We start from the raw sequence: 23,885 nt of genomic DNA on the forward strand, positions 1-23,885 counted from the left end.
ACAGACAGTGAGCGTGTGGCAGGCTACCATGGGGTAGATTCACACCCCAGTTTGCCATAAACTAAATGTTTTTGTAGACTGGTCCCCACATCTACGCTATTGCTTTTATCAACCAAACTTTAATCTCATTAAAAAAAGAGATTGTTAATTTGACATCATCTATTTTCCATAAACCTGTGTTGATTGGCATTAACTTTATTACCCTCCTTTAGTTCTTTATTAAACAAGTTTCCTTGCAGCCATTCTGTTATTTTGCCTGAGACTGACGGCAGACTGACAGGCCTATAATTACCCAGGTAATCCCTTTTATGCTTTTTAACTATTGGCACAAGATTAGCTTTCTTCCAGTCCTCTGAAACTTCCCCAATGTGCCACAAAGCTCCTTGGCCAGCTCTTTTAAAACTCTTGAATGCAAGTTATCCAGATCTGCTGACTTAAAAATGTCTAACTATAATAGCTTGCTGGGTGTTTAACATCCTCCTTAGTTATGCTGGAATTGGAAGTATATCATCATCATATATGACTACATCATCTGGCATTTTCCTAAATATAGAATAGAAATATTTATTGAACAATTCTGCCTTTTCTGCTTTATTATTGATAGTTCTACCATTTCTGTCTAGTAATGGACTAATCGCATTGTGAGAGAGAAGACATGTCCACCTCCTTGAGGGCTCTAGGCCAGTGTATAGGCAGAGAGAGAATGTGCTCAGAATGGTCTTTGTATGCTAAATGCTCAGACTTTGCCTTCTCTTTGACTGCAGGACAACAAGGTTAATGGTGTAACCTGCTGTACTCGGATGCTAGGCTGCACGTACTTACATCCTTGGATCCTGCCCAAGCCTCACGTCTACTCCATTCCCCTGACTGTGCAGGATGAGCTGCTCCTACTGGGGAATAAAGCCCTCTGGGAACACCTCTCTTATACAGAGGCTGTCACGGCTGTACGCCACCTGCATGACCCACTAGCTGCTGCAAAGAAGGTCTGCACTTTAGCCCAAAGCTATGGCTGCCAAGACAATGTGGGAGCAATGGTGGTGTGTTTGAACATTGGTGAGGACAGCTGCACATGTGAGATGCACGGCCTCACCTTGCCGGGCCCTGGGGGCATTATTTCCACTGCCAAACCAACAACGCCTTCCTCAGGTAGTGGAATTGCCTCAGAGTTCAGCAGTGAGCTGTCAGCCTCAGAAGCTAGCAGTGAGGTGGGCTCCACTGCGTCAGATGAACACAGTGGAGCTGGTCTGGATGCAGGGTTGGTGCCTCGACCCGAGCGACGCTGCAGCCTCCATCCTGTGCCCCCATCCAGCATTTTTCAGCGCCAACCTTCCTGTGCCACGTTCTCTAGTAATCATTCTGACAATGGTCTGGACAGCGACGATGAGCAGCCTGTGGAGGGTGTGATGACCAATGGCAGCAAAGTGGAGGTGGAAGTGGACATCCACTGCTGTAAAGGAAAAAGCCTGGAGCCTCGGCCTCCTGGTGCTGAGGAGGGATCTCCTGCTGCTGGCTCAGAGGATGACTCTGGGGGGTTCTTCTTCAGGATTCAGAGACAGAACAGTGTGAACAGCAACATCCTCCTGGCAGGAACCAAGGAGAGGTGCGAGTTGCAGAAGTCTCCTTCTACATGCTGTCTCTATGGGAAGAAGCTTTCCAATGGCTCCATAGTGCCCCTGGAAGAGAGCCTCAACCTTATTGAGGTAGCCACAGAGGTACCGAAGAAGAAAACAGGTTATTTTGCTGCTCCCACCCAGCTGGAGCCAGAGGATCAATTTGTTGTGCCTCCTGACCTGGAAGAGGAAGTGAAGGAACAAATTAAGCAGCACCATGGGAGTGGTGCGGAGCAGGAGCCCAATGAGAAGGCTGCAGTGGCTCCTCCAGATGAGTTTGACACAGCTTTGTAACCCCATCGGGGCAGAGGAGTTGGCATCTGCAAGGAAAGGAACAGACATCAGCTCCCTCCTTATTGGAGTGGAGGATGAGCCTGGAGCTTTAAACTCAGGGCTGCCAGCTTCTTGAGGCAGCATCCCTGCTGTTCTGTGAGCCCAGGGTACTCAGGCCAGCAGCCAAGCTCCATGCTGGGGATTGTCTGGCATTTGAGAAGGCAGACTTCCCTATGTGTGGTCCCACCACCTGCCATTAACCCTTGCCCTCCTGAGGATTTGCCAGGCAGTGGGCTGGTTTCTGTGTAGGAGCTGAGGAGGCAGCTGTTGTTATGCACAGCATCCAGAGTTCTGTGAAGTATCTGATTCAGCCATCATGATGGGACTGGTCACTTGGCTTCACTATTCAGAGAATACAGCTGGTCACAATGAAGCTTACTAGAGACACAGAACCAGTCAGAGAATTGATTCTTATATGCATCGCAAGCACTTTCATTGACTGCACTCGAGCCATTTTGCTCCCCATCTGCCCAGCACTTTACTATGTAGGGAGAGGGGCTTCCGTAACCTCACAATGGATATGACGGGGGGATTCCTCCGAATGGGAATTGGTGCCCTCCTGATAGGTACCCCAGGGGCCCTGGGGGAGCTGAGGTAGTTCTGTCACCACTTGTTATGAGGTTATCTAGGGGCTTCCTGCCAACCTGAAGGGTACAAGCGGGACATGAGGGCTGGGTGCCCCAATGACAGATATGACCATGAGGCATGGAGGAGTTGCAGGAGGGGTTTGGCTGTCCCCATAACAAATATGATCGTGGGTAGGGATGGGGCTAGTGTGTACAACCATAGGGGATAGGGGGTTGGCCACCCCCCTGGTGTGCACTTCAAGGCAGAACCTTCCATATCCGCCAGACATGGGATGAAGTCAGAATCCCCTGCAAAGCACAGAGTCTGTGCTCTTTGTGGTGCCCTCAGCTGGCAGAAGCTAAGAAGTGTGAGCGGGGGGACTTCATCTTGTCCATCGGGGTGTTTTGTTTGTAGCAGTAAAGGCTAATGAGCAGCCTAGAGTGCTCTGCATGTGCCAAGATGGTTCATTTCACAAGCACTCCCTCTAATACACATGGCGAAATATGAACCTCTTACACTGCAGCAGCAAAAGCGCCCTTGCCTGTCTCTGCAGAAGCAGAAAGCAGAATCAGTGTCCAGGACTGCCCATGCTCCAGCTGCAAGTGCTCAGACCAGGAAGTGAACAAGATGAAGCTGTGTGGTTTCTGCTTAGTTCTAAACTCAAGATGGAAAATGGAACTTTTGGAAAAAAGGATTTTAGAACAACTCTGGAGAGTAGCAGTGAGCTGCCCAGCATCCAGTCAGCAAATGTGTTCCAGTTTCCACCTTCAGGGCCTGGATGGGCCAGTATGCAGCGTGGTGCCCTGCTAGCACTTTTCTGGCTGTTTTTCCAGGATTTAAGCATTCATCTTTACAAAAGGGTTGCAAAGACAACCTTCCATCTGTGATCCAGGCAGATCATCTTCCTGAGTCTGCAGCCCAGGAGTTGGGAACAATAGCTCTGAGGTGGGAGCTGCCTCAGTAATTTCAGGGTATGTCTACACTACAATTAAACATCTGTAGCTGGCCTGTGTCAGCTGGTTTGGGCTCCAGAGCTATTTATTTGCAGTGTAGACATTCAGGCTTGGGGACCCCACAAGGAGGGAGGCTCCCAGAGCCTGGGATCCTGCCCGAGCGCAAACATGTACACTGCAATTAAACAGCCCCGAGCCCTATAAGCCTGAGTCAGCTCTATACAGGCCAGCCCCAAGTGTTTAATTGCAGTGTAGACATACCCTCAGTGGTATGACAACACTGATAGCCTCATTATGACATTATTTGGGACTAGTGCTAGTGTTATTTTACTTATTTATTATGTCTAGGAAGAAAGTCTGAAAGGTTTTTCCAAAAGAGTTCTGGGCTTTTGGGGTGAGTATTATTTTGTCTGGTGTGTTTGGTTTTTGCTTCTCTTTTATATCAGAAAGTCAGGTCTTGTCTGACCTGGAATACTCAATGTACAATTAGAGAACTAGTGGGATTCTGACATCATAGATCCTGTGAGAAAACGTGATAGCGGGGAAGTAGCTATTATTCAGAACGTAAAACTCCTTGGCTTTGTCTTCACTAGGGGAAAAATATGTCTTTTTACTACATGGTAGCCAACATCCTAGCCCTGCTAACGTGCGTGGAAAGAACTGCCTGATCCACATAAGGGGCTATTCCGCACTAGAGTCGGTACCATAGTGCAGCTACCAGAGACACTCAATGCCGATGGAAGAGAGCTCTGCTGTCGGCATAATAAATCCGCCAACACAGCACTGTCCGCACTGGCGCTTAGGTCGGTGCAACTTACATCGCTCGGGGGGGTGGCTTTTTCACACCCCTGAGTGACATAAGTCATACTAACATAAGTACTAGGGCGTACAAGCCCTAGGATTTCATCATGTTTAATTACCACGTTAGCTAATGTCATAGAAAATCGCCTCTTTCCCATAGGATGGTCTCACCCTTTGAGTTTTGTTAACACCTATTTTAACTTAGAAGTTGGGAGAAAACCTTTTTGTTAAAGATTCGAAACCTCTGCTAGTTCTATCAACCTAGAGAGAATTAAGGGACAAGAGCGCTCCCACACTGTCTCTGAGTTATCCAAGGAGTCTACAGTGAAAAGAGGAAGACCAAAAAAATTATTTAAAAAACAAAACAAAAAAACCTTTCAGGTTCTCTTCCTTAAAAGAAGCAAAAATTGCAGGTCCCCTTTAATTCTTTCACTGCTGATAATTTTAACAAACTCCTGAGCTAGCCCAGTAGTCTCAGAAGCACTACAGAAGAGCTGCAGTACAGCCTCTTATACAGTCTTGGACTAATGCACTGACATGGAAATGTGCCCCTCTTCCTGAGTAAGAATGTGAATCGAACCCTTGCACTAGTACACTAGTATGTGCTATTACAAATAAGGTTCTGTACTGGAATCCTTGCACTGATGTGGAAAATCCAGCATGTGTCTCCGACTAGTAATTAGATTCTGAACATGATATCTGGGCTCCAACTAACCTGGGCTGTGAGGGAGTGTTGCAGCTGTCATTGAGAGGACTGATTTTATCAGCTCTGTATGGCTCAGTGGAAAAAGTGCAGGTAAAAGCAAAACAGACAGTTCAGGTGGAGTGTATAGATACAGAGCCTCCATTGGGTGGAGCTGCTGAAGTAAAGGCTAATTGTGTACAGTGATCATCACTTAGGATTTTCTCTAATCCTATGTATTTGGAGCAGAAAGAGGTTTTAATGTGACCAGCTCCCTCCCTCCAACTCCTGTACACTCATTGGTTAGTGGTGGAGTCCTTGCACAACATGGCATGTTATCATAGACGCCAATCAGAACAGAGGGCTTCCTCTTGCTCTGATACATTGCTCTAATGCACGTCTTATGAGAAGAGTGTTTCACTCCAGGCTGCACAGTCTGAGCTTCCCCCTCTTCCTGGCCTCTTGATTTCCTGCTTTCCATGGGGCAGCAAGCTTCTTCCTTGTCTTTCCCAACTTACTTCTTGTTTTCTTATATTTTCAAGCTCCTAGGAACCCTGTCACCCAGGTGGGGACAGGCTGGGCTGGTGGGGGCAGCCCTAGTGATGGGTTCTCAGCTGAGGGTGAGGTGAAGTACAAAGAAAGAGGAGTTTCCCATGCTTATTTCAATTTCTATCTGACCAGAGTTCTCCATAGCCTCTTCTTTTTCCTGATGATGATCTCAGGCCGTTGCACAGTTGCTGTCATCTCTGCAGGCTTGCAGCAGTGGAATCTTGACCTGGGGGTTGTGGCCACTCTCCCCTTCCTCTAGTGATAAAAATATGGAAAAGGTTGAGAACCACTGACCTAGAGCATCTGTGTAATAAAGAGACTGTCCATGGAAGAGAAGTTGGAGCTGTCGTTTTCCCAGTGAGGGGCTGCAGTTTGCCGGTTAGTATTATTCCATCTGTCAAGTCTCAAGTATTTCTCTCCTTCTTGGTGTGCACTTTCAACAGCAGCAGATACTCCTAAGGCACTAACTTATCTGCTTTACTTGTTCAATAAGGTCCCAGTAGAAGGAACTAATGAACAAAATATCTGATATAAGAGCAAACTAATTCCAAGGCAAAAAGTATTGAGGATAAGAAATCTTGGCCAGTTAGCAGCCTCCGAATTGCTCCCAGCTGCCTAGAGCAGATGAGGCTGAGGCTGCCTGATGGAAACTGCTGACTCCTAAACTGTGGGGCGAGGGTTAATTTCATTCCAGAAAGTGACAAGCACTTCAGGATACTCTCTCTGTCATGGGGATAGGTTGCTCTTAAGATCTACCACCCTTTCTCTAGTTTACATAACATACAGCCACATCTATGGTCCTCGTAACCCAGGAGTTTCTCCACCTCTCCTGAAGGATGTAGGTTTTATGCCAAAGGGCGTTAAGGCAGTGGGTTCACGTCATAGTTTTTGTGCAATCATTGTCCGCTGTTCTATTGCAATCTTCAGACTTGTGTATTTTTGATATTTTTGAAATGTGTTAACTTTTTTAACTTGTCACATGAGCTAGAGCATGTTAAAGAGAAATTGCAGCAAAACGATTTTCCATGCCTTTGTTTTAAAATGAAGCATATACTATTTTATGTACCTTACTCTAGCATGCAGCTATAACAATGCCCCTCTTTCATTGTGTGTGGAAGTAGATTGTTATACTGAATGCACCTTCAGCACTGCACCCACTGTATGTGACAGCAAAAGGAGGAAGAGCCTTGGGGTGAAAATGTGATTCCATTGATTCTTTACTAAGATATACAGAACAGTTCAGAAAGGAAGAATATTTTTGATCAACTTTTCAGCGGACATAGCAATAAAGATTTTTACTTTCATCTAGGCGTATATTCTGTTTATGTTAATGCACTGGAGAGAACTTGCATAGTGCCACAATCATGCCATGATGTGAGCACAGTTGTGACCAGCTTTATCCAGGACGGTCTCAGGCCATGTTTACACTAGTGACCTTACAGCGGCACAGCTGTACCAATGCAGTTGCACTGCTATAAGATCTCTCGTGTAGACACCCTATACCGACATAACACTGTGTACCCTAGTACTTATGCCGGCAGAACTTATACTGCTCGGGGGGCTGTTGGGTTTTTTTATCACCCTTGAGCAACGTAAGTTTTGCTGACATAAGTGGTAGCGTAGACACGGACTCAGTCATCTGGCTGAGTGGGCTACTCCCACCCAATAGGGCCTCCTCCTTATAAAGTACTTGTAAAGAATCTTCAAGGTGGAATTTCTTCATGTGAAGAGGAGTTCTGTAGCTTTGCCTCAAAAGTACTTTGTTGTGCAGCTCTCCAGAGGTATCTGCAGCAGATAGTAAGTGGAGAATCATTAGCCTGTGGCTAGGACTGACACAAGCCACTGTGCCTAGACATGTTTCAGAGTAGCAGCCGTGTTAGTCTGTATTCGCAAAAAGAAAAGGAGGACTTGTGGCACCTTAGAGACTAACAAATTTATTTGAGCATAAGCGTGAACTTCACAGCGAATACACTGGGTAACACTACCGATTTGGCTGCTAAGGGTTATGCAGGTTGCAGGAATAGAATTTTCCTCTCCCTGTATTTTTGGGCTAATGGAGGGCAGATAATTCACCTCTTGCCTTGCGAGTTGAAAGAAGGATTTGCTAAATAAATACTGTTTCCCCTCCCACTTACCTAGCGGATGAGTGACAGGTACCAAAAGAGGGCACTACCAAGCAAAACCAGGTATACTTCAGCTGATAATTGGCTTTTATGAATCTTTTTCTTTTACTGCCATATCTCTGGCTCCCCCCCCCCCCCCCGCTTTGTGATCTCATGTGATGCTTTAGAGTAGACTGGTGCCAATTAAATAAGAGAAACACTAGAGGTTAAAAGGAGTACTTGTGGCACCTTACAGACTAACAAATTTATTTGAGCATAAGCTTTCCACTCTATGCATCCGATGAAGTGAGCTGTAGCCCACGAAAGCTTATGCTCAGATAAATTGGTTAGTCTCTAAGGTGCCACAAGTACTCCTTTTCTTTTTGCGAATACAGACTAACATGGCTGCTACTCTGAAACTAGAGGTTAAACATCACTTGTATTCACTGCAGGGTTTTTAAGCAGTCCTGGCCAGTCATGTTGGTTCTGCATGTTTTCCATGTGGTCAGTGCTAATGAAGGGGATGCTATACATAGGGGCTGCTATGAAATGACATTTCATTTTGAAGGTTGTTCATGGTTTCATAGAGCCACTGCCCCATTATATTCCATAAAAAAGTCAAACTTTTTAAAAGAGTAAAGTTCACCTTTAATTGTTTATAAAGAATACAAGGAAGAGCTCAGCATTTAATATCTTTACTGTAAAGCGTGGAAGCTTTATTGTGAGATCTGACAGCAGAATTTTCATAGCTGTACTCTGTTTTCCAAAGTCTCATATCTTGCTCAATCTACGCTGATTAACTTTGCTGACTACACCAAGACCAGACACATTTTATACAGAAAGGTGCCCCTGCCAACCCCGCAGAGAGTATGAAACAAACAGAGCATAGGAGTGGAGGGGACCCCCTGGCTCACTGAGTGCAGGCCCCTGCTACCGCAGAACCCCCCCCCCATATAATCCTATTTGTAAATGTATCAAGTTCTATCTTAAAATCCTTTATGCTCTCACTGCTCCTATTGCAAGGCTTTTCCAGAATCTCCCATCTCTGATGATTGGAAACCTAATTTCCAGCCTAAATTTACTCAGGGACAGAAGAGAGATTTATATCACACATTGGTCTTAAAATGGAAACAAACTTGTCTCTGGCATGGCTTCTCTATCATGGTAATATAAATGCCTGGCTCAAAGGGTTAATACAAGCTCTGCACTGATTAGAAGGAATTCATTTATAGGTCAACTCTCCTAATGGAGTCTTCTGCACAATACATTCCTAGCATAACGGCTCTGTGCTATAAGAAAAAGTAACTCTTTGTAAAAGGGGGCAGCAGAATGACAGCTGGTGATCTGGCACAGAATGTTATAGTAGTACTCTTGCTTCGTATAAACTTATTTTTCTTCAAGTGATGGTCCCTGTTATATATCACTGAGGGGCTTATGCATGCGCACCATGTGTCTGGAGCTAGATAATTTGAAATTGATAATATCTTTCTTCAGCTGAAACTATAGGGAGACTTTACCAAGGGGGAATGTACCTTCCCACTGGGGTTCAAAACAGGCAAGTACTGTTAACAGTTCTGGAAAAGCACCACAGGACCCTTATTCTGGACAGATGCTGTTTAGAGCTCTGTGCACCACAGTCCCTTGACACCATTAGCTGGAATTCGTAGTGATTCACTGCCTGCAGCACCTATCTGGCTTTTCTAAGGGAATCAAAGGACTGAGCAAGCTTGGATTAGTGCTGCTTCAGACAGATTTGGTGAGAGTCCAGGTTATACATCAGGCCAATTACTTTATGGGACTCTCATTGGTCTCTAATATTTTATCATCTAGTTCTTCCCTGCATTATATCAAAAAGAGACTAACTTTGGCAGCCTGTGAATGAAAGAATAAAAGTCAGTGAAAAACACGCTCTTATCCAGAACATTTTGCTTAGAAATTTTATACCTAGAGAAAGAGTTGGCCTGCAGGTGCCACTGCTAGTGGCTAAGACTGCTTGTTACCCTGGCTCTGCCTCACTATGAGGAGGCCAGCAGTGCCAAGAATACTCAACTGCTTCACTAGCTGCACCACTGAGCTCTGGAAGATCCTGATGAAAGTTCATTTTTCTATCACATTGTGGAGTGAGAACCATGCTAATTTCATAACATGTCTAGGAGTCTCCCAACAGTGGCTGCCTCCCCAGCAGTGCCTGCTAGCTCACAGTCCATTTAATCAATATAGCCTCTCCCTTTGCAAAGATCTTTGCCATTACTTTGTAGGGCTGTGTGTAGCTAGATGCCTACCACTGTGCCATAGGCCAAACATGCCAGGAGCCTGCACGTGGCTTCCAGAAGCAGCCACTTCCTAGCAAGAGAACCTGCAGAGGCATGGACCTTCCAACAAGGAAGCCCAGTGCTAGTACTCAGCTCTCCAACAAGAAAGTCAAGCCGCTCTATATAAGAAGAGCTCCGAGGATGGTGAACTGCTGATCCAGCTGCTGGATTTGCACCAGTGCTTGGCCCTTGAAGGGTCAGTAGCACTTATCATTGAAGCCACCATCTGTAAAGCCAGCACTGAATCCATAAAGAACAAAATAGGAAGTGAGCACACACAAGAGCCAGAGCATTCAGTAACCCCTGGATTAACTGCACCACACCTGGGAGAAGAGGAGCAACTCAGTGAAATACACAATGCTGTGGGGCATGCCTCCCCTTCACTTCAGCCAGGCCTGACCTGTCCGCCCACCACTCTGGAGTGCCCGACCCTAGTTAGCTGACTCAGTTTGTAGCAGAGGCAGACGGGCCAAAAAGTCTGAGCTTAGCTCAGCTAGCACCTGGGGAGCCAGTGCCGAGTCTTTTCTAGTGCTTGGCCCAGCTCCAGCAGGGCTCTCAATCAGCTGGAGACTGTGAGCTCATGTTATAAACCAAAAAAAAAAAAAAAAGCTTCAAGATACTCCCATCTAGCCATAAAGGCCAGGGGGTGTTATGCCCTCCAGCATGAGAACACATGCTCTACAGAATTTAGGTAAATGCCTGTCCACCCTGAGCTCTGCTCAGACAAGGACATGGCTATTTCTTGTTCCCTTGAGTTGTGTTGGGCCTCTATTACAGGGAGAGAAACAGCACAAACTGCCTTCCACACTGGCGAAACAGTGCAGGGGAAAAGCAGAGACAAGGGGAGGAAAAAAGCAACAGCACTAGCTTACACCAGAAATGGGTCTTCCTGCCCCTCTCACCCAAAGGATGTGGCCACCTGCCAAGCCAGCTGGCCAACTCTCCACATGTAGCAGAAGGGAAAAAGGGGGTGGGGGGGGGATATGTGCCTTTTGCCATCAAATACTGCCAGGCTCCAGCCATTCCCACAAGAGGGCCTGCTCCATCTATCTCCGGGCTGCCAGCCCTTCAGCTGAGCACCATACTCCCCATACCAGGAACCAAAAGCAACACCGCCGACACAGTGCCTCAGCATTCCCCTGGGGCTGAAGCAGCCATTGTTAGGGATGCCGATTTTGGGTGGATGTAGTCCTTGAGGTTCTCTCACATGACAATCTTTAATTAAAAATTAATCTTTAATTCCTGGAGACTCCAGGATACTCCTGGAGGATTGGCAGCCCTAGCCATTGTCACTCTTGAGGTTCAAATCTGTAGGGAGCCCTGGAGCACCTTCACTTTGGCCATTCAGCTAAGTGGTGAAGGTGGTGGGGACAGTGTCCTACCATAGTGGGATGAGTTATAGAAACTGTATTTAATAGGATGGTCTTCTCTTGTTGCCACTGTGATCCATTACATTCCCAGGCCTTCATCCCATTTCCCCATGGGTTGGTTACAGGCTCAATCCTAGGTGCTAATGAACATGTAAACCCCTTCCCCCGCTGCTGCTCCTGCTCTGCTAGGCTCCACACAGGCATGCAGCGCTCAGCTAATCATTAGGGTCACACTCCAGACAAGCTGTGAAGCTTCTACTGCCTGAGTGACGTCACTTTGCTTTATGGCAGTGGTTCTCAAACTTTTGTACTGGTGACCCCTTTCACACAGCAAGCCTTTGAGTGCGACCCCCTTATAAATTAAAAAACACTTTTTTATATATTAAACACCATTATAAATGCTGGATGCAAAGTGGGGTTTGGGGTGGAGGCTGACAGCTCGTGACCCCCCATGTAATAACCTCAGGACCCTCTGAGGGGTCCCAACCCCCAGTTTAAGAACCCCTGCTTTATGGGAACAATGGTTGGTGTTTGTCCTCACTCACCCTTCCGCTAATGATTGGGTTTGTAGAATCATTTTCTTATACGATCAATTACATTTAAAAAAAATAAGAACCATGGTTTAAAGGTGACACCCTGAAACGTGAGGAAGCACAGGCTCAGAGGAGAGCTAGTGGCAGGGTTTAGTGGCCGAACCTGGGCTCTCTTCCTATGTCATTCTCTCCTGCTCCCTGCACTCCTGTAGCAAGCAGCTGGGAATCAAAGTTGTTCAAACATGCAGCGATGGGAGGAGAGACGACGTCCCGTTGTGATTAAGGTCAAGTGAAAAGCTCAGTCTTAGCTAATGAACAAGGTATCTTGCCAAGCGCTGGTAGCTCTACCTTGTATGGGAGGAACGGGACTATGGCCAATGAGAGAGCTGGGACATCTTGCTTGAGCAGATCAGGAGATGGAGGGGTCCCTCTACTCCCAAGATACTGAGCTCAGCACAAGCAGTAAGCTAGTCACTGCTAACAGAGGCAGAGCCAAGGAGCAGATGTGGATTATGGAACTAAGAATGCATCTGTTCCACTCACATTCACAAGATTTAAATGTGAGGGCTGGTTAAGAGAAGCTTGGCTCTAGCTGGAGCTGTTCCCTCATGGTTGGGGTGCTTGTTGTGGCCATGGTCCTGTATTCTGATTGTAGCAGTGCAGATGCAACGTCCTGAGGCAGGGAAGAGGGGGCTGCCCCTTCTTGGCGTCCAGGCTGGCAGCCACAGAGAGAGATGAGGTGGTAGGACGGCTTGGCTATGAACAAGCCACCCTAAAACTCATACACTTCCACTGGCTTCTCTCTCAGCTGATGAGCTGTTTTGTATCCCCTGACAGCAAGGCCAGCACTGACCAAGAACACCACAATGGCAATGCAGCTAAAGAGCCCAGCTGCTATCTCTGCCCCATGCACACTGCAGCTGAATCCTTGGTAGCCTTTGCTTTGGTAGAGATTCTCTCTCTCTTTGCACACTGGAGAATCGTAGGCATCCAACAGAAGGTGGAAGTAGAAGTACAGAGCAGGCAGGAAGCCAAGTGCAATCAATATGTCCAGGGTGCATTCGAGCAGCAGCCAGGCTGGGAAATGCCATGGCAGCCGCAGCACACCAACCAAAACCAGAAGGCAAGAGAAGGCCATCAGGGCCCCTCCCACAGCCATTGCTGCTCTTGCTGTCGGCAGCTTTAATTGGTAGAACTGGGTGTCAAGTTGCTGGGCTTTTTCCCCCTCTGCCCCATCAAAGCCACTATAAGCCCCTCCATACTGGTAGTAGTAAATGCCCCCCAAGTTGGGAATGCCGGTGTAACCGCCTGTTGAGCTGTAGGACACAGAGCTGCAGATCAGGATCAGCATGGTCAGCAGAACTTCCACCAGCTGGCAGCAAGCTGCAAAGATGAACAATTCAAAGGCCAGTTAGCAGTGGGTCTCTTATTGAGAAGGTCCTGCACCCCCCATAACTATAAGAGGGCTGGCTTCTCTCGCAGCAACACAGGGGCATGAGGGAGGGTTTGCCTGTTGCTGACCATGAAGTAAGTAGTTGAAGCTCCCTTTCACTGAGAGAAAGATGACCACGGGACAACATGCAAGGCCCACCTTTTCCTCACCAGTTTCCTGATGACATTAACCTGTGCATTTTCCCATGACTTCAAAGCCCAACTTTTTCCTTAGGTGTCTGATGACAGGGCAGATATACAGCCATACAGCATAGTGGGGAACTACTCCTCACAGTCCTACTGTTGTTTCAATTGTTGTTGAAATACCTGGAGCTCTGGAGAGGGGCTTGCAATTGTTACAAATCCAAATAAATCAAGCAGCTTGATTAATACAAGAGCTCCTCACCTGCCCTCTGAATGCGGGGGGCAGACCAGAAGGAGAAGCCAAGTTCCAGCCAATCTGCTTTAGGAGGGAGAAGGAGAGACTATTTTGCTTTGATCTTTATATTTTAAGGGCCTTTTTTCTTACGTGCTGAGCACCCACAACTTCAGATAAATCCATGGGTCCTGCAGGCACTCTCATGCTGAGGGGTGTGACACAGCTACCTTGACAGACAGGATCAACAACTCACTAATGCAAACAAGCCAGCAGCCCCAGAGCACGAAATAAGGCAGCTTTTAGCAGGCTCTGAAAATCTAATTTGTTTTTAACTTGCTTTAAACCCCATGAGGCACACAGCCTTACCAAGGGGCATCCCTTATCACCACTGTATGCCATGGACAGGACAAGCCTCACATCTTTGCAAAGCACTCAGCCACTTAGGGGTGCAAATGAAGAATCCATCTGAGGCAGGGCCAGCAGGGAACAGCCTGTATTCCAAAGCTAGGGAAGGGCCAATTGGCTGGCTGGCTGGCAGGCGGGGAACATGCTATACTCCTAGCCTTCTCTCTCCCCGAACATTCAGAGCCAGCAGTAGCTGCACATGCTACTGGATTCAATTAGCCGCCTTCAGCGTCCATGGTGGTATACGGCAAATTAACTGTGCCAAACATCTCAGCCCCTGTACCCAAAAACTGGCAGTCTGTGCACTTGCTCCAGTGGAGGGAAGAGTCTTAGGAGTGAAGGGTGCACAGAAATTTCACCCTCACCCCTACTAAACCAGCATAAAGGAACTTGGTCATACACCCTCTAAACTGTCCAGTCAGAGAAGGCAGCAGAGAGCCCATGTGATGGTTCAGTACTGGGTGCAGACCCTGACTTTACCCCTAAGCATTACATGACACCGGTGGAGGATACGGGAGGCTAGTTGCTGTGCGAGGCTGGATTTGCTGTAAAACAGTATGAAGGAGAAAAGGGGCAGCTTTTTAAAGTAGGAGACTTGACAGCAACTTGACTCTTTCGGAGCAACTAACTCACTCATGCAAAGGCACCAAAACCCTCCCCCATTCCATGCTCCCAGGCAGGTTTCTGGAGGAGTTTTATTGCACTGATACAGGGCAAAGTTCCATCATCCACTGATACAACCCCTTTTATGAGCTTGTAATAACTACCTGACACCCTTTATCTAGCTTCCTCTGTTCTCGCTCAGCATCAACAGCAAATCCCATTCCTGCTGCTCTGCTGCTCCCTGTAGGTTGATGCCTACCACCAAGTCACCACAGTAAAGAGCCATATGCAGCTGACCAGAGCCCTCACCTCAATAACCCACACTCAGCTCAAGGCATGAGCTAGAGTAATAGTTCACCAGCCACAGGCCCAACCTCCTTGCCCTTCTGCCCTAGCCCCGGGATCAGCACGTGAACAGCTCTCCTGGAATCAAGTGTTGTCTTTGTTTCAGAGGATTTGGGACTATTGGAATGAGGAAGATCCCCAGCTGGCAAGATGCATCCCAGCTATGGACCTTGCTGCAGGCATGGCCATCTCCGGGGCCTAAAGTGCGCTGGGTTCAAATGGGTATGTGTACACACATAGGTTAAAGAGCACTGGGTTGAAGTGGGTCTGTGTACATACACACACACACACACAGGATGAAGTGGGTCTGTGTACACACACACACACACACACACACACAGAGGTTGAAGTCCACTGAGTTGCAGTAGGTCTGTGTATGCACAGATTCAGAGATTCCAAAGACAGAAGGGACCGCTGCAATCAGGATAAAGTGCACCCACCCACACTCTCACACACACAAGTTAAAATGCACTGCGTTACGTATACACACACGGGGAAAGTGTGTTGGGTTACAGTGGTTTGTACACACACACAAATAGTAAGTGTGCCAGGTTACACCGGGTTTGTACCCCGACACACACACGGTGAGTGCGTCGGGTTACAGTGGGTTTGCATACACACACACGGTGAGTGCGTCGGGTTACAGTGGGTTTGCATACACACACAAGGTAAGTGTGCCAGGTTACAATGGATTTGCGCACACACACACAGGGTAAGTGTGCCAGGTTACAGGGGTTTGTACACACACACACAGGGTAAGTATGTTAGGTTAGGTCCTAGCCCCTGAAATCAAATGTCTGAAAAGGAGTAGGGTTGCTGAGGCAAGCAGGTTGCTAGCACCACCTGTGGGGACTCTCCTCTGATTGGCTGTTTTCTCCACTGTCCCACATCCTGAGCTACAGCAGCCAATCAGGGCTCCCCCCTGGAGCAGACCTCATTCTCCCAGGTGGAGCTGGGGGAACAGGACAAACCCAGCTCAAAGTGGCTCCTCTCCCCCTACCCTGCCTGGGAGCAATGGGATGGTTCCTCCAAGTTTGCAGATGACACTAAACTGGGAGGAGTGGTAGATACGCTGGAGGGTAGGGATAGGATACAGAGGGCCCTAGACAAATTGGAGGATTGGGCCAAAAGAAATCTGATGAGGTTCAATAAGGATAAGTGCAGAGTCTTGCACTTAGGAAGGACGAATCCTATGCACTGCTATAGATCAGGGACCGAGTGGCTAGGAAGCAGTGTTGCAGAAAAGGATGTAGGGGTTACAGTGGATGAGAAGCTGGATGAGAGTCAACAGTGTGCCCTTGTTGCCAAGGCTAATGGCATTTTGGGCTGTATAAGTAGGGGCATTGCCAGCAGATAGAGGGATGTGATCATTCCCCTCTATTCGGCATTGGTGAGGCCTCATCTGGAGTACTGTGTCCAGTTTTGGGCCACACACTATAAGAAGGATGTGGAAAAATTGGAAAGAGTCCAGCGAAGGGCAACAAAAATGATTAGGGGACTGGAAACATGACTTATGAGGAGAGGCTGAGGGAACTGGGATTATTTAGTCTGCAGAAGAGAAGAATGAGGGGGGATTTGATAGTTGCTTTCAACTACCTGAAAGGGGGTTCCAAAGAGGATGGACCTAGACTGTTCTCAGTGAGAGCTGAGAACAGAACAAGGAGTAATCGTCTCAAGTTGCAGTGGGGGAGGTTTAGGTTGGATATTAGGAAAAACTTTTTCACTAGGAGGGTGGTGAAACACTGGAATGGGTTACCTAGGGAGGTGGTGGAATCTCCTTCCTTAGATATTTTTAAGGTCAGGCTTGACAAAGCCCTGGCTGGGATGATTTAGTTGGGGATTGGTCCTGCTTTGAGCAGGGGGTGGGACTAGATGACCTCCTGAGGTCCCTTCCAACCCTGATATTCTATGATTCCCCTCCTACCCCGTGCTCCCCACAGCACCCAGCCCGGGAAGGGAGAGAAGGGACCAGCTGCAGCCAGCCCCAGGCGAGGGGTGAAGAGCAGAGGCCAGATGGGGGAGAACTGATGAGGAGTGGGGGGGAACAGGGTTCATTTGGGGGCAGAATTAACTGCTGGGCTGGGGAATGGGCTGTCTGGAGTGATGACAGACCAACTCCCCAATACATGTCAGACCACATTAAGCGCTGGTGTTTCCTGGGGCACCACATCACCAGGGCCAGGTGCTGACAAACTCTCATCCTGTCCCAGGACGCACGTCCAGCTACCGACCAGGGGCACGGAGGGAACTGGCAGGTGCCTCCGTCCAACCTCACCAGGACTAACAGCCAAGAGGCAGCAGGGGCACAGGCAGCAGACCCCTCCCCTCCCCACACACACTTTAGACAGGACACCTGGCACCCTCAGCCCCCAGACAGGGCCCTGTGCACTATGGGAATTAGTGCAGAGCGTCCGCTGGGTGGCAGAGGCAGGTGAGTCTCACCTCTGGCTGTGCAGAGGTAGCGGCACTGGTAACACTCCAGCAGGCCTGACGGCTCCGCCTGGTAGCACTCCGGCCTCTCGCAGCTGGTTCCACGTTTCGGGGATGGCAACACAGGAGGGTGCTCCTCACTGCAACCAAACACAGACTCAGAGACAGCGGCTGACCTGGCAGGGGGTCAAAGCAGGTGGGGGAGAGTGGGATGGGAGAGGGGCTGGGGCAAAGGGGGCCAGAAGCCATGAATAAGGGGCAGGTCTGAGGAGCACAGGGATGGGGGACAGAGAGGAGAGCCAAGGCTGGGGGTCAGAGGGTGCTGGGAAAGAGGCAAGTTAGGAGGAAGAAGAAGATGGGCTGGGGCAGTGTGGGGAGATGTTGGGGGCGGGGGTGCTGGCAGGAGGTGGCTGGGGGATGGCTGGTAGCAGGACTGAGAGGCTAGGGGCACTGTGGGGGACAGGGCTGAGGGGGGCTGAGGGCAGGGCTAGTGGGAGAGCTGGATGGAGGCAGGTGCAGGGGGTTGGGCAGGTGGAGGGGAAGTGAGGGATGGGTCAGAGAGTAGGGCAGGTGCTGGGGGGAAGTTGGGGCAGGTGAAGGGGTGGGGGGACAGAGGTTAGGGCAGGTGGGGGGCACTGGGGAGGTGATGAGAGCAGGGGGTGGGGGGGAGGGGCAGGTGGCCAGTGGAGAGGGAGTTCTGGGGGGGCACTGGGAGGCAGAGGTCATGGGCGGGCAGGTGGGGAGAGCTGGAGGGGGGCAGTGGGGGTGGGGACAGAGGGTGGGGGGGCAGGGGGCCCTGGGATGGGGTAGGAGGGGAGGAGAGGGCAGGGAATGGGCGTGGGGGCAGACTGGGGGCAGGAAGCAGGCAGGTGGGGGGGGCGGGGGGCCCTGGGATGGGGCAGGAGGGGAGGCGAGGGCTGGGAACGGGGGTGGGGACAGACTGGGGGCAGGTGGGGGGGCAGGAGGGAAGGCAAGGGCTGGGAACGGGGGTGGGGACAGACTGGGGGGCAGGAGGGGAGGCGAGGGCTGGGAACGGGGGTGGGGACAGACTGGGGGCAGGTGGGGGGCAGGAGGGGAGGCGAGGGCTGGGAACGGGGGTGGGGGCAGGAGGCAGGCAGGTGGGGGGGCAGGGGGCCACAGGATGGGGCAGGAGGGGAGGCGAGGGCTGGGAACGGGGGTGGGGGCAGGCGGGGGCCCTGGGATGGGGCGGGGAAAGGCGGGGGGGGCAGCTGTAGGTCGCGCCGGGCGCCGCCCCGCTCTCACCGGCCGGGCCGGGGGCCCCTGGGGGGGCCGCTCACCGCGCGCGCCCCGCCCGGCTGCCGGCGGCTCCTGCGCTCGCGCTCCGCCATCTCGGGCCGGGCGGCGGGAGACTCGGCCCCCGCCGGGGCGGGCCGGGCCGGGGCGGGGCGGGCGCGTGAGGGCGGCGCCCGAGGCAGAGGCAGAGGCGGGCGGCGTTGGCGGGCCCGGCCTGGCGCCGGAGCCTGCGGCTGACAGGGGTTCGAGACCCGCTGCGGATGACTCGTCGCCAGAGGGGGGCCCAGGCGAGAAACCCGCAGAGCTGGCCCCTGCTCCGCCCGCCCGGCCCCGGCCCCGGCCCCGGCCACTCGCGCCCCGGCCCCGGCCACTCGCGCCCCTGCTCCGCCCGCCCGGCCCCGGCCACTCGCGCCCCGGCCCCGGCCACTCGCGCCCCGGCCGCCCCACGCCCAGGGTTCCGGGCGCAGCGGCCTGGAGCTCGGGGCCTGAAACCCGCTCCCCGAGCTCCGGCCTGAGCCACGGCGTCCACAGGACTAGTTTTAATTTCCCTGGTCGAGCCCTGCGAGCCCGAGTCCGTAGACCCGGCCTCCGAGGCGCTCTGCCGCGGGTGGGTTTGTTCTGCTGTCTCCACAAGCCCCTTGGCCCTTCCTGTGGCGACAGGAGGGGCTGGCTTCACCCTGGGGGCCCTGTTGCATGAGTTTAGGTGGGCGGTGTGGGGATCATCCGGTCCCTGTCCAGCATTAAACCGTGTTCAGCAAGGTCTGCGTTGTCGACAGAGCCCTCAGCCGGCTTAGTCCCGTGGTAAACGCAGCATTAAAATCCTTTCAGTGGTTGTTGTAATACAGAGAAGAAGGAAAAAAGTTAAATCATTTGAAATGTAAAGTATTAAGTAAGACTTTCATTTTAACAACATGCCTTGTTCTCTTTCCCTTCAGCTGGAGAATTATTAGAAGGGAAAGCCCTTGTTTGACAGCCTTTTAGAAAGGTGGCGTCAAAGATGGCAATAGCTGTCCTTCGGGGGAAAAGATACGTTCGTTGCCATGGGCTGGAGCTGCTGCTGCTGTTAAAATCTGATCCTGTTTCATCTCAGGTGGTGGTTGGGGTTCAGCTGGAGCCAGTCGGGGTGGCAAAGTCATCTGAACCCTCTCTCTGGCCTGTCTGGTCAGGACATTGCTCAGGATGATGAAGTCCCAGGAAACGGTAGGGGTGGCAGCTAAGAAATTGAAGCTCACTCTAGTAGCCTCCATCTGTTCTACCCAATTTTCCCCCCAAAGTCTTTCTTTAAGGACCCACAAAGGGAAAGGTCGGTGGAATAGCCCGTCGCCCAGAGGTGAAAGTAAGCCGGTACGCCCCAGAGCGACGCACCGGGACCGGCTTTCCCAGACGGCAATTTAAAGCCCTGGGGTAGTGGCGGCGGGGCTCCTGCGGGGATTTAAAGGGCCCCGGAGCTCCAGATGCCGCCACCGTCCTTGCCCTTTAAATCCCCGCCGGAGCCCTGCTGCCGAAGCTCTAAGGTAGTGGCGGCAGGGCTCGGGAGGGGATTTAAAGGGCTGGGGCGGTAGCGGCTGCCGGAGCCCCAAGCCCTTTAAATCCCCGCCTGAGCCCTGCTGCCCGAGCCCTGGAGTAGTGGTGGCAGGGCTTCGGCGGGGATTTAAAGGGCCCCGGAGCTCCAGCCACCGCTACCGCCCCGGCCCTTTAAATTCGTGCCAAAGCCCTGCTGCCGAAGCCCCGGGGTAGTGGCAGTGGGGCTCCAGGGGGGATTTAAAGGGCCAGGGCGGTAGCGGCGGCTGGAGCCCTGGGGCCCTTTAAATTCCCGATGGAGCCCGGCCGCTGCTACCCCTGGGCTCAGGCAGCAGGGCTCAGGCGGGGATTCAAAGGGCTCAAGGTTCTAGTAGCCACTACCACAGCGGAGCCCCAGGCCCTTTAAATGGCCCCCAAGTCCCGGGCCTTCCAGCCACCTCTGGGGGTGATTTAAAGGGCCCCGGTCTCCCAGCCGCCACTACCGCAGCTGGAGCCTCGGGCCCTTTAAATCAGTATTTAAAGGGCCGGGGATTTAAGGCCCTGCCTCTTCTGGTTGAGGCCACGCCCCCTGCTCAGGACTCTGGCATACCGGTACGTCCTCTAACTTACTTTCACCCCTGCCATCACCTCATTATTTTGCCCACCAATTAGGCCTAATATCTGACACACCAATTTTGGTTCATTAATTTCTGGTTCCACATCTTCTGTTTTTACCAAGCACGATCTTAACACAGTCCTTGAGTTATAACAACAGATCTTTTCAGCACCTTTTCCCATCAACAGTTGTTGTTACAGGTTATTGTGGCATCTTAGGAACTTTCACATAGTTTTTACAGTCAAGCTAACAATTAATGTAAATTTCTAGGTCCAATTATCACAAGAGTCCATTGCTTCATTTCCTTTTCTGGGGCTGGCAATGATTGTCAGGGAGGTGCAGAAAATGCAACCCCATGAGAGATTCATGGAGACGGGGGCCATTTCATGCCTTTGGTCTTCTAGAGCAGGAATGGCCAACCTGTGGCTCCGGAGCCACAGGCGGCTCTTCAGAGTTAATATGCGGCTCCTTGTATAGGCACCGACTCCAGGGATGGAGCTACAGGTGCCAACTTTCCAATGTGCCGGGGGGTGCTCGCTGCTCATCCCCTGGCTCTGCACAGGCCCTGCCCCACTCCACCCCTTGCCCTCGCACCCCCGCCCCCCGAGCCTTCTGCACGCCACGAAACAGCTGATGGGGAGGGAAGGGGAGGCACTGATTGGCGGGGCTGCTGGTGGATGGGAGGCGCTGGGAGCAGGAGGGGAGCTGATGGGGGGCTGCTGACGTATCACTGTGGCTCTTTGGCAATGTACATTGGTAAATTCTGGCTCCTTCTGAGGCTCAGGTTGGCCACCCCTGTTCTAGAGCAAACTGCAGCAGTGTAGACTGTGCTACAGTAAGTAGCCTTGAAAACAGAATAGCTTTCACAGCCCAGGCAGGTCTAAGGGCGCTTTGTAAACACCTCACATCTGCCCACGGTTTGCAGGGCAAAAGACCAGCAAACTCACCAGGCCATGACTCTTAGGGAAATGCTGCCCCACCTGGGATGGAAGGAGAGAAGTGCAGAGACCTTCGTGTTCCAGCTCAGCTGGGATATAGCTGTGGTGAGGTAGGGAGGAAGTGCCAGATGGAGAGGGCATAGGGGAAGCTGTGAGGCTGGGAGGGAGTGCAGGCTGGAGAAGGGCATGGGGGGCAATGAAGTGGGGAGACAGTGCCAGATGGGGAGGGGGAAGGAGGAGGTGGTCTGAGGGGAGAGAAAGGCGTGCCAACCGGGAAGGGGTGATATTTTAGTTCTTGTTCTTGCTTTGGCATTCTCTCTGATTCTCCTTTTCCACATTGCTTCTGTTCTTGCTTCTTCACTAGGTGCCTTTTGTCAATGAGGGAGCTCAGCTCAGCTCAGCTCAGCTCAGCTCAGCTCAGCTCAGCTCAGCTCAGCTCTGGCCCTGCCCTGCCCTGCCCTGCCCTTAGGTGAGAGCGCTGACCTGGTGCAGTAATTGGGATAGACACCCTGTGTTGCAAACCAGAGAGGAAGCAATAGAATGAAATGCCCAGTCTCTTCTTTCTGTGGTGGTTCCAGTGCGAGGCAGCCAGGAGCCTTTCGTTTGGACGTTCCATAACGTCATAGCAAGATGTTCCAACTGTCTCTTGTAAATAAATAATCATAGGAACAATGAATGCAATATGACAACCTCCCACCACACACAGCACCTCCGTCCCACTGCACCTCTCTCCCTCCCAATCCCCAGCTCCGTTGGTTATTTACTCAGTGTGGAATGTGCAACAGCATGAAACACTAACGTAGTAAATCAAAAACAGGAAACATAATTACCTAATATTTGCTTTGATGTAAAGGCAGAACAAGGAGAGACCTTTCCCCACAAAGGACAGTGACACCGGAGATGTTCCCAATAGCACTTCCTGCTGCTGGGCAGCTTTGAGAGTCTACAAAACACAACAACTCTAATAATGAGCACACCTCATCAATTCATGCCCTCTCAGTCAGTCAGGGCTTTTGATTGTCCTCCACCCCAAGATCCTCTCTCTAACTACAGGTATCATCTTGGGTGCCATCAGAGTGCCAGTGAGTTGAGCACACTGATTGCCTGGTGACCCTACAGCTCCTCCAGCACTGGGAGGAAGAGCTGGGGTGGAAAGGGATTGGAATCAAACCCCCTGTTGCACCAGCAAGTGCTTTCAGCTCCTGGGAGAGTCTGGGGTGAGGGCAGGGAGTTAAGTCCCGAAGTGTTGCAGTAATCTTAGTGCCCATAGCTCACTTGAATCTGCTCCGCTACTCCCAGACCCATACACACGGTGTAGAGTTCAATGGCCACCGAAACAACAGACCTGCATTCCCCTGAGCAGCTTATCTGAGGCCTGCTTGCTGCTGCTGCATAAACTGGGCAGAAACTCTAAGCAATGGGCTCTCATTTTAATGCAGCAGAAGTTAAGTGTGGTCTCCTTGTCAGTCTGAAGAGACAGACATTCTCTGGAAGGCTTTTTGTGGCCTCCTTTAGAGCTTAGCCTTGGGTTAATATAAACAACAACTATCTTCTCATGGCTGAAATCAGAATGCCTGATTTTTGCCTCTGTCTTCACGAACAAGGTCAGCTCCCAGACTGCTGCACTGGGCATCACAACATGGGAAATAGATGGCCAGCCCTCTGTGGAGAAAGAGGTGGTTAGGGACTATTTAGAAAAGCTGGACGTGCACAAGTCCATGGGGCCGGACGAGTTGCATCCGAGAGTGCTAAAGGAATTGGCGGCTGTGATTGCAGAGCCATTGGCCATTATCTTTGAAAACTCGTGGCGAACGGGGGAAGTCCCGGATGACTGGAAAAAGGCTAATGTAGTGCCAATCTTTAAAAAAGGGAAGAAGGAGGATCCTGGGAACTACAGGCCAGTCAGCCTCACCTCAGTCCCTGGAAAAATCATGGAGCAGGTCCTCAAAGAATCAATCCTGAAGCACTTACATGAGAGGAAAGTGATCAGGAACAGTCAGCATGGATTCACCAAGGGAAGGTCATGCCTGACTAATCTAATCGCCTTCTATGATGAGATTACTGGTTCTGTGGATGAAGGGAAAGCAGTGGATGTATTGTTTCTTGACTTTAGCAAAGCTTTTGACACGGTCTCCCACAGTATTCTTGTCAGCAAGTTAAAGAAGTAGGGGC

General features: G+C 50.9%; 3 protein-coding genes across 9 annotated transcripts in view; 2 read left to right on the plus strand and 1 right to left on the minus strand.

The window, feature by feature from the left end:
- The window catches only part of PHLPP2 (PH domain and leucine rich repeat protein phosphatase 2), a 145,645-nt gene extending 138,846 nt beyond the window's left edge, over positions 1-6,799 (plus strand). For all 5 annotated transcript variants that reach the window (XM_048816964.2, XM_048816965.2, XM_075118525.1 and 2 more), the window contains one exon: positions 765-6,799. In XM_048816964.2, coding sequence (XP_048672921.2) covers positions 765-1,904 — 1,140 coding nt within the window. In that variant the 3' untranslated portion in view covers positions 1,905-6,799. The remainder of the gene's footprint in view (positions 1-764) is intronic.
- TAT (tyrosine aminotransferase) overlaps positions 1-23,885 on the plus strand; it is a 72,092-nt gene that overhangs the window by 24,554 nt on the left and 23,653 nt on the right. For 2 of the 3 annotated variants that reach the window (XM_048816970.2, XM_048816973.2), the window contains exon 1: positions 19,086-19,859. The exons of the other annotated variant lie outside the window; for it this stretch is intronic. The gene's annotated coding sequence lies outside the window, so the exon portion shown is untranslated. Of the gene's footprint in view, positions 1-19,085; positions 19,860-23,885 lie in introns of those variants that run through there. 3 annotated transcript variants of the gene reach the window in all.
- Positions 8,222-18,766, minus strand: MARVELD3 (MARVEL domain containing 3). Its single transcript, XM_048816974.2, has 3 exons — positions 18,669-18,766; positions 17,418-17,545; positions 8,222-13,195 (listed from the first exon to the last, which is right to left on the minus strand). The coding sequence occupies exons 1-3, from the start codon at positions 18,752-18,754 to the stop codon at positions 12,585-12,587; spliced, it is 825 nt and encodes a 274-aa protein (XP_048672931.1). The 5' UTR covers positions 18,755-18,766; the 3' UTR covers positions 8,222-12,584.

This window comes from Caretta caretta, chromosome 12 (assembly GCF_965140235.1).
Source record: "Caretta caretta isolate rCarCar2 chromosome 12, rCarCar1.hap1, whole genome shotgun sequence".
Taxonomy (NCBI): domain Eukaryota; kingdom Metazoa; phylum Chordata; order Testudines; family Cheloniidae; genus Caretta; species Caretta caretta.